At 41.6% G+C, this 14,032-nt stretch overlaps 1 protein-coding gene across 3 annotated transcripts in view; it reads left to right on the top strand.

Moving 5' to 3' along the window:
- The window catches only part of ctif (CBP80/20-dependent translation initiation factor), a 197,290-nt gene extending 183,804 nt beyond the window's left edge, over nt 1-13,486 (top strand). For all 3 annotated transcript variants that reach the window (XM_036587477.1, XM_036587478.1, XM_036587479.1), the window contains 2 exons: nt 2,022-2,075; nt 11,661-13,486. In XM_036587477.1, coding sequence (XP_036443370.1) covers nt 2,022-2,075; nt 11,661-11,876 — 270 coding nt within the window. In that variant the 3' untranslated portion in view covers nt 11,877-13,486. The remainder of the gene's footprint in view (nt 1-2,021; nt 2,076-11,660) is intronic.
- Nucleotides 13,487-14,032: the final 546 nt, after the last annotated feature.

Raw genomic sequence — 14,032 nt, forward strand, 5'->3', positions numbered from 1 at the left:
CTCTCTTTGAAAGGGACACATTGGTAAATTGTCAGTAAAGGCTTTTATAGCCGAACAAATAAACCTACCTTATCACCTTTACGTCACTTTATTTGTTCTTGTGCCACCCTAAAAAGTCATAAATGTCTTCTTCCGTGACGGAATGACTCACCGCATAGTATCTGGTGCTCACTTGATAGTATCTGGTGCTCACTTGATAGTATCGGGTGCTCACCTGATAGTATCGGGTGCTCACCTGATAGTCTTGACTGCTCACCTGATTGTATTGAGTGCTCAAACTATAGTATTGAGTGCTCACCACATAGTAGCTGGTGCTCACTTGATAGTATTGGGTGCTCACCTGATAGTATCCAGTGCTCACCACATAATATTTGGCGTTCACCTGATAGTATTGAATGCTCACCTGATAGTATTGGGTGCTCCCCCGATAGTATCCGGTGCTCACTACATAATACCTGGTGCTCACTTGATAGTATTGGGTGCTCACCCGATAGTTTCGGGTGCTCACCTGATAGTATTGGGTGCTCACCTGATAGTATTGAGTGCTCACCACATAGTATCTGGTGCTCACCTGATAGTATTGGGTGCTCAACTGATAGTATCCAGTGTTCACCACATAATATTTGGTGCTCACTTGATAGTATTGGGTGTTCACCTGATAGTAACTGGTGCGCACCAGATTTTGACCTGAAACAACACTGTGTCCCTTCAGGGTCTCCGTAGGTAAGTAACAAACCTGTAACCTCAACAAAACTGTAACTGTCTTAAGTAATTAACAAAGTTAATTACCTTGTTTGTTAATTCTCTTCTTGCTACTCTTGCTGTCCCTTTGCTGCTGTAGCTCTGTGAATTTCCCGTTGTGGGACTAATAAAGGATTATCTTAAAAATATGCACTAGTTTCCTTTCTTGCCTCTCGGTTAACCTGTTTTTCTCAGTTAGTGTGTGTCTCAGGATTGAGGCTGTTCACTTGTGTCTGACTGAGTGTGTTGCGATGGGCTTGTATCGTTACTTTCTGACCTTGGAGACGTTTTGTTGTCTATTCATGAGGCTGCAGTAAAAGTGTTTTTTGCGTTCGTGCCTCCTGATGTCTCAGCAGTTTGTGGTTTCTATGGAGAGAAAAGAGGGAAATCAAAAGGAGAAGTTGTCGTGTTGTGTCGCGATGGATAGCTGGTTGTTCCTCAATACAGAGAAATGAAGTCACTTTTACCGTCAGTGTTCTTTCAGCTTAGATCCTGTTAGCTGCTTAAAATCCCTTTTAAATTTAAAACGTGGGTTAAAAATAAGGATCTGCATGTGAAAGTGGTGATTCAGCTTCAGTCATTCTGAGATGCTATAATAATATATATATATAATAAATATTGAACCAAATAAAATCACTGTTTATTGCTTTAATATTACAGTTGCTTGCAAAAGTTTGGTCAAACTATCTTTGGTTTGTTTTCTAAGTGAAAAAAGTGAACACTTCCTCTACACTTCTGCACACATTAATGCACAATTACTGTTTATTTGCTGAATTTAACATATTGGGAAAAAATAAATAAAACATAAAATGTGGCCTGTGCAAAAATCAAGGCCTATTTTATATTATATTTAGTTTTTTAGGTGTTTTGTTTGGGTTTTTCTCCCCCAAAATGCCATATTTTACCATGTTCCCTAAAGATATGTTGACTTATTTACACTTGAAAAAAATACATAATTACTTTCCTGTAATTTCACTTTATGTACAACAAATAGTCAATATGACAAGCGATTCCAGATGTTCGTACGGCAGTTAAATCTCCCAAGAGCCGAGAAGATAAATAGTTGAAGCCTGCGATCTGTTTGTTAGACTGCAGTAGAGAATGTAGAGGAACATTGATAGAAAAGGTCAGCCGAGGTCAGCCGAGGTCAGCCTCCCTCTGGAGTGTTTGGTTTTTCTCAAGTCAGCGCTGAAAGACCCTTTGGGGTCGAAGTCTTTATCACTGACTGCGTTCTGTATCTGGTCTTTACTGAGCTCTTTCTGCCTGTGTGTGTTTTTCAGTTGCTGGAGTCAGCGGAAGTGAAGGAAGACGCAGTCCTCTGCTGCTCGATGGAGGTGAGAGGAGAGAGTGAACAGCCTTTAAAGGAATGCTCCTGTGTTTTTCAGTGCTTCCGATGCTTTTCCCTGCACTTGGAAAAGAACAGAAAACCCATTGACTCAAAATGAACTTACAATAGAAGTCAGTGTGCAGCAGAATCACATGAATAAACATTTAAAGCGACTACATTATAGACGCACTTTGTATCTCTACAGTTATACAGTTACAGATTGTAGTTCAACTTGTTAGCCTTTCTTTCTTCAATGGTCAGGACCCCCACAGAGCAGGTACTATTTGGGTGGTGGGTCATTCTCAGCACTGCAGTGACACTGATGTGGTGGTGGTGGTGGTGTGTTAGTGTGTGTTGCGCTGGTGTGAGTGGATCAGACACGGCAGTGGAGTTTTTAAACACCTCAGTGTCACTGCTGGACCGAGAACCAAAAACATCCAGCCAACAGCGTCCTGTGGGCAGCGTCCTCTGACCACTGATGAAGGACTACAAACTGTGCAGCAGCAGATGAGCTATTATGTCTGACTTTACATCCACAAGGTGGACTGACAAGGTAGGAGTGTCTAATAGAGTGGACAGTGAGTTTTGATCAATGTTAGCTAAAGTAGCTTTTATGACAGATGACACCACTTGGAGTAAGCATTTATAAACATTTGTGTAGGGTTATGTCGGTTGTAATGACAAGCTTATATAGGTGTCATGTAGGCTAATGAACAGTACCCTACAGTAAAGTGTTACCCATTATTTTTATCTCATAAAACTGCCACACATATCTGCCAAAATAACAATAAATTGACTGATTGCTGGCAAAAACCTACCAATTCCGATTGGCCGATCCTGATTGCGCATCCTTACATGTTTGTGTCACTGCAGTACTGAGAATGATCCACCATATATAAATAATACCTGCTCTGTGCAGAGCAGAACAAGAGCAAACGTATTGCCTTACGCTATTATACAGATGCATAAATAGAAGAAGTAAATATATATAATAAATATACTAAAATAACCATAAAAAGATTATATAGCATTATTATTATTGTTTATTCTATTTTTTCTACTTCTTCTACTTCTTATCATTATTATTAGTATTATTTTTTTTTATTTTATTTTATTTATATAGCGCTTTTAAAGACAAGTGCCAACCAAAACACTGTACAATAAAACCAAGCAATTCCAACAGAGAAAGACTAAGTAAAAATATAAATAAAACAAACAACAAAGCAACAACGACAAGATCAACCAACAAAACAGAACAAAATAAAAGTTCTGTAGGACTTAAAAGACTCAAATACCTGGGAAAATAAAAAGCTTTTTAAATTGGACTTTTACGTGTCTGTTTTGGGAGATGATCTTTTTAAAAGGTCAGCTGTTCCCTAATTTGGAGGCTGCACAGAGAAAACTCCCTCACCTTTTGATCTCAGCTGAGTCTGTGGGACAGTTAAGAGCGGTCTAAGACTCTTAAAGTAGAAAGTGGACAGAGGAGATCAGAAATATACTATGTAGCTGTGCCATGAAGACAGCTAAATATAAACAATAAAACCTTAAATTGTGTTCTGTACTTGCCTAGTAACCAGTGGAGGCCAGTACCGGTCAAAAGCCTAGCTGCTGCATTTTGGACCTTCTGCAGGTGGGACAGAACTGACTGACAGTTGTCCCAATTAAAGGAAATTACAGTAGTTAATGCATGAAGAGACAAAGGCATGAATCACAGTTTCCACACCCTTCGTTGACAGAATGGAGTTTGGTAAAAGCTCTGAGCTGGAAAAAACCTCTCACCACTGCATTTTCCCGCTTGTCAAAGTTTGGTGCCGAATCAAGGATGACACACAACTTTTTTGCATAGCTGTGTATGTTATTAGACAGTGGACCCAGTTTGTCAGCTGTAGCAGCACCTATATGGTAAGTGGACCTGATAAAAATGGACATTGACGGCTCCCGAGTGGCACAACCGTCTAAGCGTTGGCCCTATCATCAGGAGATCGCGAGTTCGATCCCTGGTGATGCTACAGCCATCCGTAGCCGGGAGTCCAAGGGAGCACAATTGGCCTCGCTCTCTCTGGGTGGGTGGGATGGCCCCTCCTTCTCCCCCCATCACTCAGCGCGATGCTAGTCAGCGCCGGCGTCTGTTAGCTGACGTAACAGATCTGGCGGTTGGCGCTTTCCTCCGAGCGCTTTCGGCTGTCCAGTGACGCTGCATGAGCGGCAGTTCGAAAAGAAGCGGTGGCGCTTCACAGGTCTCGGAGGAAGCCTGTGTTAGCCTTCACCCTCCTAGCGTTGATAGCGTCGTGTGATTGGGGGAGTCCTAACTAGCGGGTGGAATTGGAGACGACTAAATTAGGGGAGAAAATCGGGTAAAAATAAAAAAATAAATAAATAAAAAATGGACATTGATTGTACATACAGGGTAGGTGTACCTAATGAAGCAACCACTGAGTGTGTAGTGAATGTATAATGCGAATTCAAAGCTGTTGGGCTATAAAAACAAACAAAACCAAAACCTATGCTGCCCACTTTTCAGTGGCCTCAAGGTAGACTTTTCTTTTCTCACTCGAGGTTTTCAGCTCATTAGTCTTCAGTCTCTCGCTGTTCTCTCTCTCTGCTCCCTGCTCCCTCTCTGCTCTTTTAACAAGGTGCTCACGCTGCCAACCAGATCAGCATCAGCTGAGGCTGACATCCTCCTCCCGCCGTCTCTCGTGTCTCTCGGCGGTGTTCGGGATTCGTGCGCCATCCACCACTCACTCGCGGTGTTCCTCTTCCCGCTTCGTCCTCGCTCGGAGTTCGGGCCCCACCCTCCTGCCGGCTCTCGTGGCCGTCATCAGGGCCCAGGGGACAGGCGCATGCCATATTAATCTTTTAAGTTTTATCCATCCTTTGAACGCTTCAGCAACACAAAAAAAACCTGTTAACTCTTACAGCTGAATTTACAGATACTTTCAATTGAATTATTCATGAAAGTGTTCTAAAAAATACACGTTTAGCATTACGTGTTTATGTTCCAGCGCGTCATCTTAGATCTGCAGATACTGACCTTCTGCAAACACTGTAAAATACAGAAAACATGAAGAGACTTTCAGTTATTCTGCTTCTAAACTGTGGAGCTCAGTTCACCTTTTATTAGACAATCAAGCTCAGTGCTCACTTTCAAGAAGCATCTAAAAACGTCTCTCTTTAACTCAGTGTTTAATTAAGACTCTGTTTCGTGGTTTTTATCTTCAAATTTGATCTGTCATATTTTTATGATTCTAAATTAATACTTTTAATTTCTTGTATTTCCGTTCAGCTTTATCACCTGTCTGTGAAGCACTTTGAGCTGCACCAACATGAAAAGTGCTATATAAATAAAAATGATTATTATGAATATTTGCTGCCCAAAGACTTCTCAGTGAGTGAGTTTGGAGTCAGGAGGTTTTCTGAGTGCAGGAGAACGTGTCAGTATTGTCCGTGGTAATGGACGGTGCGCTGCAGATGCAGCAGATAGAGACAGAGTTAAAAAAGCTGAAATGTTCCTTTAAACACTTGTGAAAGTGGTGCTGATTTACATGCAAGAGGAAGAGGTTTGAATCAGCAGGATGGAGCACCAGAGAGAGCAGAGCACATTGTGTCGAGACTGAGAAGCTGCTGCTGGAGGCGAGAGAGAGAGAGAGAGGAAGCAGAGAAGAGGAACTGTGGGAGTGGGAGCTGCTGTCTGGAGCTCATGAGAGAGTTGATGGGTTCATTAATAATAAAGCAGATCAGAGAGAAAAAATAAGTGAAATACAGAATAAAAAGAGTGAGAAAAGGAGGAATGCATAAAGTCAGAGAGAGAGAGAAACTGAGTATGAACAAGTGAGTAGGAGAAAGAAGACAGGGAGACAAGAGGAAGAAGAGAAAGTGAGGACGAAGGTGGAGATGGAAAAGTGAAAAGGAGAGGTAAGAATAGAAAGAGATAAAGATAAAGCGAGAGATATAATGAAAGAAGAGAATAGATAAAGAAAGGGAGAGAGGTAAAGAAAGGAGAGAAGAGAGAAAGGGAGAGAGGTAAAGAAAAGGAGAAGAGATGAAGAGTAAGGGAGAGATAAAGAAAGGAGAGGAGAGATGAAGAGTAAGGGAGAGATAAAGAAAGGAGAGGAGAGATGAAGAGTAAGGGTGAGGTAAAGAAAGGAGAGAAGAGACAAAGGGAAAGAGGTAAAGAAAGGAGAGAAGAGATGAAGAGTAAGGGGGAGAGGTAAAGAAAGGAGAGAAGAGACAACGAGAAAGGGAAAGAGGTAAAGCAAGATAGGAGAGAAAAGATGGAGAGCAAGGGAGAGAGGTAAAGAGGAAAGGGAGGGAGAAAAAGGAGTTAAAGGGAGAGCATAAAGGAAGACGAGAGAATATAAAAAGAGATGAAGAGAAAAGGAGAGAAAAGAGAAAAAGGAAAAAGAGGAGTTAAAAGGAGAGCAAAGAGAATGAGAGAGGTAAAGAAAGATGGGAGAGAAGTCGAGAGAATAGAAAAATTAAGAGAAAGGGGGAGAGGTAAAGAAAGGAGAAAAAGAGATGTAGTAAAAGAGGTAAAAAAGGAAAGAAGCGATAAAAGGAAAAGGAGAGGTAAAGAAAGAAGAGAAGAGATAAAGAGAAAGGGAGAGGTAAAGAATGATAGGAGAAAAAGCGGATGGGGTGAGGTAAAGAAAGGGAATAGAGATAGAAAAAGAAGAATAAGATGAAAGGGAAGGAGAAAAAGAAAGGAAGTGAGGTAAAAGATAAGAGAGAGAAAGATGGGAAAAAGATAAAATGAAAGGAAGGGAGATAAAGTAAGACAGGAGAGGTAGGGAGAGAGAGACAATAGACAGGAAGACAGTTTACAAAATTGGAGATTAACCTCCTCATGAAAAACACTGTAGGTATTGTAAAAGGAGGTGAGAGAGTCAGTTAGACAGAAAGGGGGCTGGGGAGAGAGAGACAGAGAGAGAGACACAGACAGACAGAGGGAGAGAGAGGGGGATCAGTGTTTGAGACGGTGGCGAGTGCACTAGACTGTGTCTAAGGCCTGTTAAGGCTCAGCGTAAGGTGAAGGGAGGTGAACTCAGACAAACCTAAAAATCCCACAGCAGCCACGTGCTCCCATACACACAGTACACACAGCCACTCACAGTGACTCACAGGCTCGGAAACGTCCTTCACGATCTTTATTTGCCAAGTACAGACAATTTTTCTTCAAATACAGCAATACGCCGCGATTTTAGCACAGGTAAGAAATGTTCAGCACACGTCAAGCATAGTGGCTAAAACTCCCGTAAACATGGTAATATTGCTGTAACACACGGCTTTCTGCTCTTACCAAACGCAGACAATGTACAGTCTGATGAAAAAAACACTGATGTACAGTAAATTATTTAAGTCTCAATTAACAGTCTCAATAAATAGTGTCTCAGACATCAATGGCTGTGTTTACATGCCAATCCAATTGAATACAATCCGATTAGATTTAGACTGAGGTGTTTATGCTCACTCTACTCAACAATCTGATAAAAATCTCTGTTTACATTCACACTACAAGTAATTCGATCCAAAATTACGTGCATGCATAGAGAGACGACCATCTGGCGAGTTGAGAAGCTTAGTGTACTTAGAGTAGACGTTACCATGACAACGAGCGTCACATGAGTCCAGTCAGAGTGAGATGAGCAGCAGTGAGCAGTGCTTGTGTTTTTAATTGCTTTAAAATGATGTCAGACTCAGGAAAACGTCCTTCACATGTCCTTATTAAAGAAGGCAGAGAGGAAGACGTCGTGTTCTGAGACACATAAGCTGGACGTCCGTCCCACCGCCGTCTTTTAAAGATCAGAGCAGAAACTTCGTCTCCTCTGCAGACCAGTTTCTGCTCCGCCATGTTGAACGGTGTAAACTTTCACTATGACGTGACGAACATGATCAGAACGGACTTAAACTTTCCGATAGGGAATGTAATCGGATTTTTACACAGCTATTATTCTTCTGTTTAACAGATTGTGTACAGGATTACCCACCTCGATCAGTCGGATAGAAATTGTACTCCGAATGGCCTCAATCAGACTAGTGCAGGGGTCGGGAACCTAAATGATGTGAAGAGCCATTTTGTCCTTTCAACAAATTCAAACCACCTTGGGAGCCACAACATTTTATATCCATTTTACCATCTTGGCTGTAAAAATGTCTCAGTATGTGCTAGACTAAAAATATGAAGGAGAATGCAGACTTACTTTGCTCTGCTTTAATCTTTAGCTCAGATGTAGCCACTTTTCTCGCATCTCCAGCAGGAAACTTTTCCACAAAAGTAGAATCATTTCTTGTAAAATGTCTCTCAACGTTCGACCTTTTCACGAGGCTGATGTCGCTTCTCATTCACCAGCTTCTTTTTCGAATTTTCCCGATCCACCTTAAACGGTGCCTGAGGCACCAGAATGTAACTGCTGCACCTTTAAGGTGGAACGGGACAATTCAAACAGGGAGCTGGTGAACGAGAAACTGACTGCAGCTTCACGACTTCTTAGTGTTTGTCAGTTTTCGTTGCAGATTAAACGTATCAGGAAACCAGCTGGAGTGATTATAAATGCAAATAAGTCCATTAGTCTCCAAATTATTGATGTTAGTCTTAACTCTTTTACTTTTCTGTTTCATTAGCTACTAGCTAGGCAAGACTGTTGTCTGTGTTGCTATGGTGACCAGCAGTCTGCACACCAACATACAGGGTTAAAGGGTGAATTAGCAGTTCTACATTAACTCCATTATTTTATTTTTAACTAACAGTCTAATTCTGCTGTGAAGCCACAACAGGGCAGTGAAAGAGCTTTAAAGTGTTTACATGGACGTATTCCATTCCGACTGAGCTATTAGTCGGATTATTACTGGATTATCAGGCCTGGCTGGTGTATACATAACCATTATAGCTTTCTGTAAGGGAGCTTTTAGAGGCTTTAAACTGTTCAGACGTCCGGTTCCTATCACCACCACTGTGAGCAATTCTGACTAGTTTTCTCTAAAGCAGAGCATCAAAACACTCTGAATGTCTGTTGACATCTTTTAAAATTTTGAAAAATCAGTGGAATTTCCCTTTAAGGCACACAGCAGTGAAGGGAGGTGAACGTAGGAAAGTAAAAAGAAGGAAAGCCCTCACAGACGCATTGGAGAGCGATGCTGTCTGCACTGACTTCAGCACAGCCGTCGTTCCAGGGCAGAAAGGCACATTCCCATTTAGATAATGCTCGTTGGTGTGGCCAGCCAGACTAATGCATGGACTTAACCAGCTCTCCAGCAGACTAAGAATTATACCTAATTACCTTTCAGAGTGTAATTAGGTCTCTGCGAAGACCCAAACACCTAGGTTTGCGTCGGCCCTGTTTGTAATTACCGCATGTTTGGGGTACATAATCAGCCCTTTTGAGTGGGAGGGGGGGCCGCTGCATGGAGCGCACTTACTGCTTTATAAGGGGGTAGAATATCAATAATTAGCTCGCATGAGGTGATGTCCCACAAAAAGTCCTCATTTAGCAGACCAAACCCTAGGGTTCGTTTGGCTTCGCTAGCGCAGCGTCTAATTTAGCCGTCTCATCATAAGTATATGAGAATAACGCTAACAGCGCTAGGCGAGCCCGCGACACGCGGTCCTCCTTCACCTGAACTGAAAAGGTTCTTCTGTGTTTCTCGGCTTTAAAGGGCCGATATCATGGAACGAATACCGTAGTAGTGTGGTTACCACGGTTGAAGTTTCACACCTACAGTCTGGAAACGAAACTGCACAAACAGTCTGCATTGAACTGTTTGCATTGATTGTTTTTGTGATGTCATAAAAACTCAATACATTTCTATACTGTTTATCTGCCACCCATTGACACTGAAGTTATAAGGGGTGTTTCAGCCTGGATTGCAGTCATTTATGTATCGTTCTTAAAGGCACAGTAACAGCTGCGCTGATTTCCTCTTCAGAGGTTTCGGAGGTATTTAGTATTATAGAAACGACATCATGCTAGCTGATACATACTGACATAATACCTTCCTTCTGTTGTTAGCCATGTTGGCATGTTTGGTCAGTCTGTTTTTTTTACTGGAAAACTGGAAAACAGGCTCAGATACACAAGGAGGGATAAATATGTCAGGATGGCCTTTATCAGATACAGCGCTGCTTCACTAATTCAGCCGCCAGATAACAGAGAGATATGAAGTTTCACACACACAGTTAATGATAATGATGATGATAAAGATCGTCCATTAAAGCGTGTGTGTGTGTGTGTGTGTGTGTGTGTTTGTGTGTGTGTGTTTTTGTGTGAGAGAGAGAGACTCCAGAGTGTTTAGAGTGGAGAAAGAGAGAGAGCCTATAAACTGGATCAGGAGGAGACACACAGTCTAGCCAACAGGAGTCTATACCTCTCTCTCTCTCTCTCTCTCTCTCTCTCTCTTTCTCTCTCTCTTTCTCTCTCTCTCGCTTTCTTTCTTTCTCTTTCACTCTTTCCTTTTCTCTCTTTCTTTCTTTCTTTCTTTCTTTCTCTTTCACTTTTTTCTCTCTTTTTCTCTCTCTCTCATATACATATATATATGCTTCTCTTGCCCGCTTTTTCTCTTTTACTTTCTCTTTTCCGCTCTCCCTCTCTTATGTGTTCTCTTCTTCTCTCTTTCTTTATTTTTTTACTCTCACCATTTCTCTCCCTCTCTTTTTCTTTTACGCTGTTTTGATCACTCTGTTTTACTCTCTTTCTCTCATGTTTCTCTTTCTCTCACTTCAGCTCTGTCCTCATCTCTTTTTCATTTATCTTCTCTCTCTTCTCGTGTAGCTTTTGCAGGACCAACACTTACGCTTATCCGCCATGCAGCCTTCACCTCTGACCTTTCTCCCTCTGCCCCACCCTATCCCTTTATGCTCTCTGTTGTTCCTCCTTGCCACATGTTCCCTCTTTTTCTCTTCCTTTTTTCTCTCGACTCCCTCCCTTTGTACCTTCTTTCTCTCCCTGTGGTTGGGGATAATGACTGTGTGTATGTTTGTTATCCAATTTGTGTATATATGTGTGTGTATATATATATATATATATATATATATATATATATATATAATATACACGGGCCGATATATATACATACGAGATGTTTCATGTAAGTGCTTGCATATACATTCCAAGAAGTGTGCACTGTGCAGAAGTCTTACTCACATGAAAATATCAGATAAACACTTATTTTACAACAAATACATATAATATTAATGCAGTAAGTAGTATTTTTATGTATGTCAGGGTTTTTTCTGTTTTCAAACCTCTCCTCTTGACAGCCTGGTATTTGTGGTCATCAATCAATTCCTAGTTTTACTGTTCAGTACTTCGTAATGTCAGTCAAATGTGCTGGTGATGGAATTTGAAAAATCTGTGCTGGAGGTGTCGAGGAGGAATCTGGAATAAAGCTGTTTACTGTCATGATGTTTATTTGCATTTATTCTAGTGATTCATTGTGTTTTTACAAGCACAGACATGCTTATTGCCACGACAAATGGTTTTAAATAATGCGCTCGGGTGCCTCTTACACTGTTGCACAGTGCTGTATGTACTATCTATAGGATGTATGTATGACACCAAGTCCTTCCATTGCATAAAACATCTGTCTGTGTGTGTTTCAGCTGCAGAGTGCGGGTCGTCTGCTGGAGGAACAGTTGCCGGAGATGATGACAGAGCTGCTAGCGGCGGTCAGAGATAAGATGCTGTGTCCTTCTGAGTCTCAGCTCACACGCTCTCTGCTGATGGAGGTCATTGAGCTCCACGCTCACCACTGGAGCCCACTAGAGGCCCTGACCACTCAGTACTACAACAGGACCATCCAGAAACTGACCGCGTGACACTAACACACTCATTAACGCACACGTGTGTGTGTGTGAAGATAAGATTCTGCTACAAGAGAGGGCTGGACCTGGATGGATGGATGGATGGATGGATGATTGGATGAGTAAAGAGATGACTGGGTAGATTTCCTCTTCCACTGCAGTGCCTGACCACTGTTTGATGTTTATTCTTGCAAAGGTTGGATGGATTATACTGCAGTGGATGGATGGAAGGATGGACGGATGGATGGATGTTTTTTTTTTTTCTCTCCCACTGCAGTCCACTCCTTGTTTAGTCTTGCAGCATATAATGAATGAATGAATGGGATGATGGATGGATGGATTGTACTGCACTAAAGGGTAGATGGATTGCATTGCAGTGGAAGGTTGTGTAGATGGAGGGATAAGTGGACAACAGGATGGATGAATGAATGAATGAATGAATGATTGGATGGAGGGGATGGATGGATTGTACTGTACTAAAGGGTAGATGGATTGCATTGCAGTGGATGGTTGTGTAGATGGAGGGATAAGTGGACAACAGGATAGATGAATGAATGAATGGGATGATGGATGGATGGATTGTACTGTACTAAAGGGTAGATGGACTGCATTGCAGTGAATGGATGTGTAAATGGAAGGATAAGTGGGTAACAGGATGGATGGATGGAGGAGTGAATGAATGAATTAATGGGATGATGGATGGATGGACGAACGAATGAATGAAGAGATAAATTTCCTTTTCCACTGCAGCGCCTGTCCACTGTTTGGTGTTTAATGGCTGTAAGGATTGCACTGCAGTGGATGGAGGGATGTAAGGATGAGTGGACAAATAAAAGGACTAATGAATGAATGAGGAAATCAAAGAATGAACGGATGGATGAATGGATACGTTTCCTCTTCCACTGCAGTGCTTGTCCACTGATGTCTGTTCTTGCAGTGGAAGAGTGGATAGGGGGTGGATGAATGGATAACAGGACAAATGGATGGGTGGATGTGGTGCGGATAAGTGCGTGGGGTTGGCCTAGGGGTCGAGGGTGAAAGGCTAATGATATGCAGATTTTAATGAATATGTATGTTCCCCTTTTTAGTTCCACGTCTGCATGTTAACGATACGGTCCAGACATAAAGCCAGACGCCTATTACATTAACCAACATACAGAAATGCCACATGCATAAACATGAGCAGACATGACGAGCTGTTAGTTCAGACAGAGGCGTATGGGGTGATGAAGGGGAAAAGCATACGCACATACAGACGCATGCGCAGTTACGCACATACAACACGTATAAGACAAGTGGCACCATGCAAAATTTTTAGGCACCTGAAGAAAATGTGTTTATAAAGCTTTTTAACTGGGCAGAAAACACTGATTTTAGAATAAATACAAACAACAATAAGCAGTGATTTTGTATGTCAGTGCATTCGTTTAACCATTTCCAGCCCTCTTTTCACGGCACCAGTATTACTTGTAGTTTTTATCCAGTATCTGATTTACCTAAACACTATACACTCTCACAAATAAAGGTACTAAACTGTCACTGGGGCAGTCCCCCTCTTGTCACTGGGGTGGTTCCCTCAAGGGTACATCTCAGTACCTTCAGTCAGGGAACATAACTGAACCATAATCCACTGAAATGATATGTTCTAAGCTGTACTGACTCCACACACCCCGTCTCGTCTCCAGGCTTTTATTTTACTGATCTGTTTTAAATCATTCGGTTATGAAAAGGTACAAATACGAACTTTTCACCTGGAGAAACTTATTTAAGGTTCACAATCAGACCTTAAAACCACTGTTGTACCTTTGAGGGAATATTCACATTTACACCGTTTGTACCTTGATGAACGAAAAATGTACCTGAACAGAACCTTTTATTATGTAAAACAATTTTTTTTAAATGAAACTGATTGATATAGTATATAAACACTCAAAGTTTCACTCTATGTAGTCATATATGGAAATTGTTCTGATAAGTATACACATTTGTAAACCTATCCAGCCTTCAGCAGTTTAGCTCTGCCCTTTTAAGAACTTCTAAGGAGTTTTTAAGTCTGGACTGCTTTTTATGTGAGGCTCATTGCGGGGCAGCCAATCAGAACAGGGCTCATTTGCATATATCTGTGATGAGAAAACCAGCCTGTTCAGTAAAGAGATAAAGAGAGGCTGAAA

This window comes from Colossoma macropomum, unplaced genomic scaffold, assembly GCF_904425465.1.
Source record: "Colossoma macropomum unplaced genomic scaffold, Colossoma_macropomum, whole genome shotgun sequence".
NCBI classification, from domain to species: Eukaryota; Metazoa; Chordata; class Actinopteri; order Characiformes; family Serrasalmidae; genus Colossoma; species Colossoma macropomum.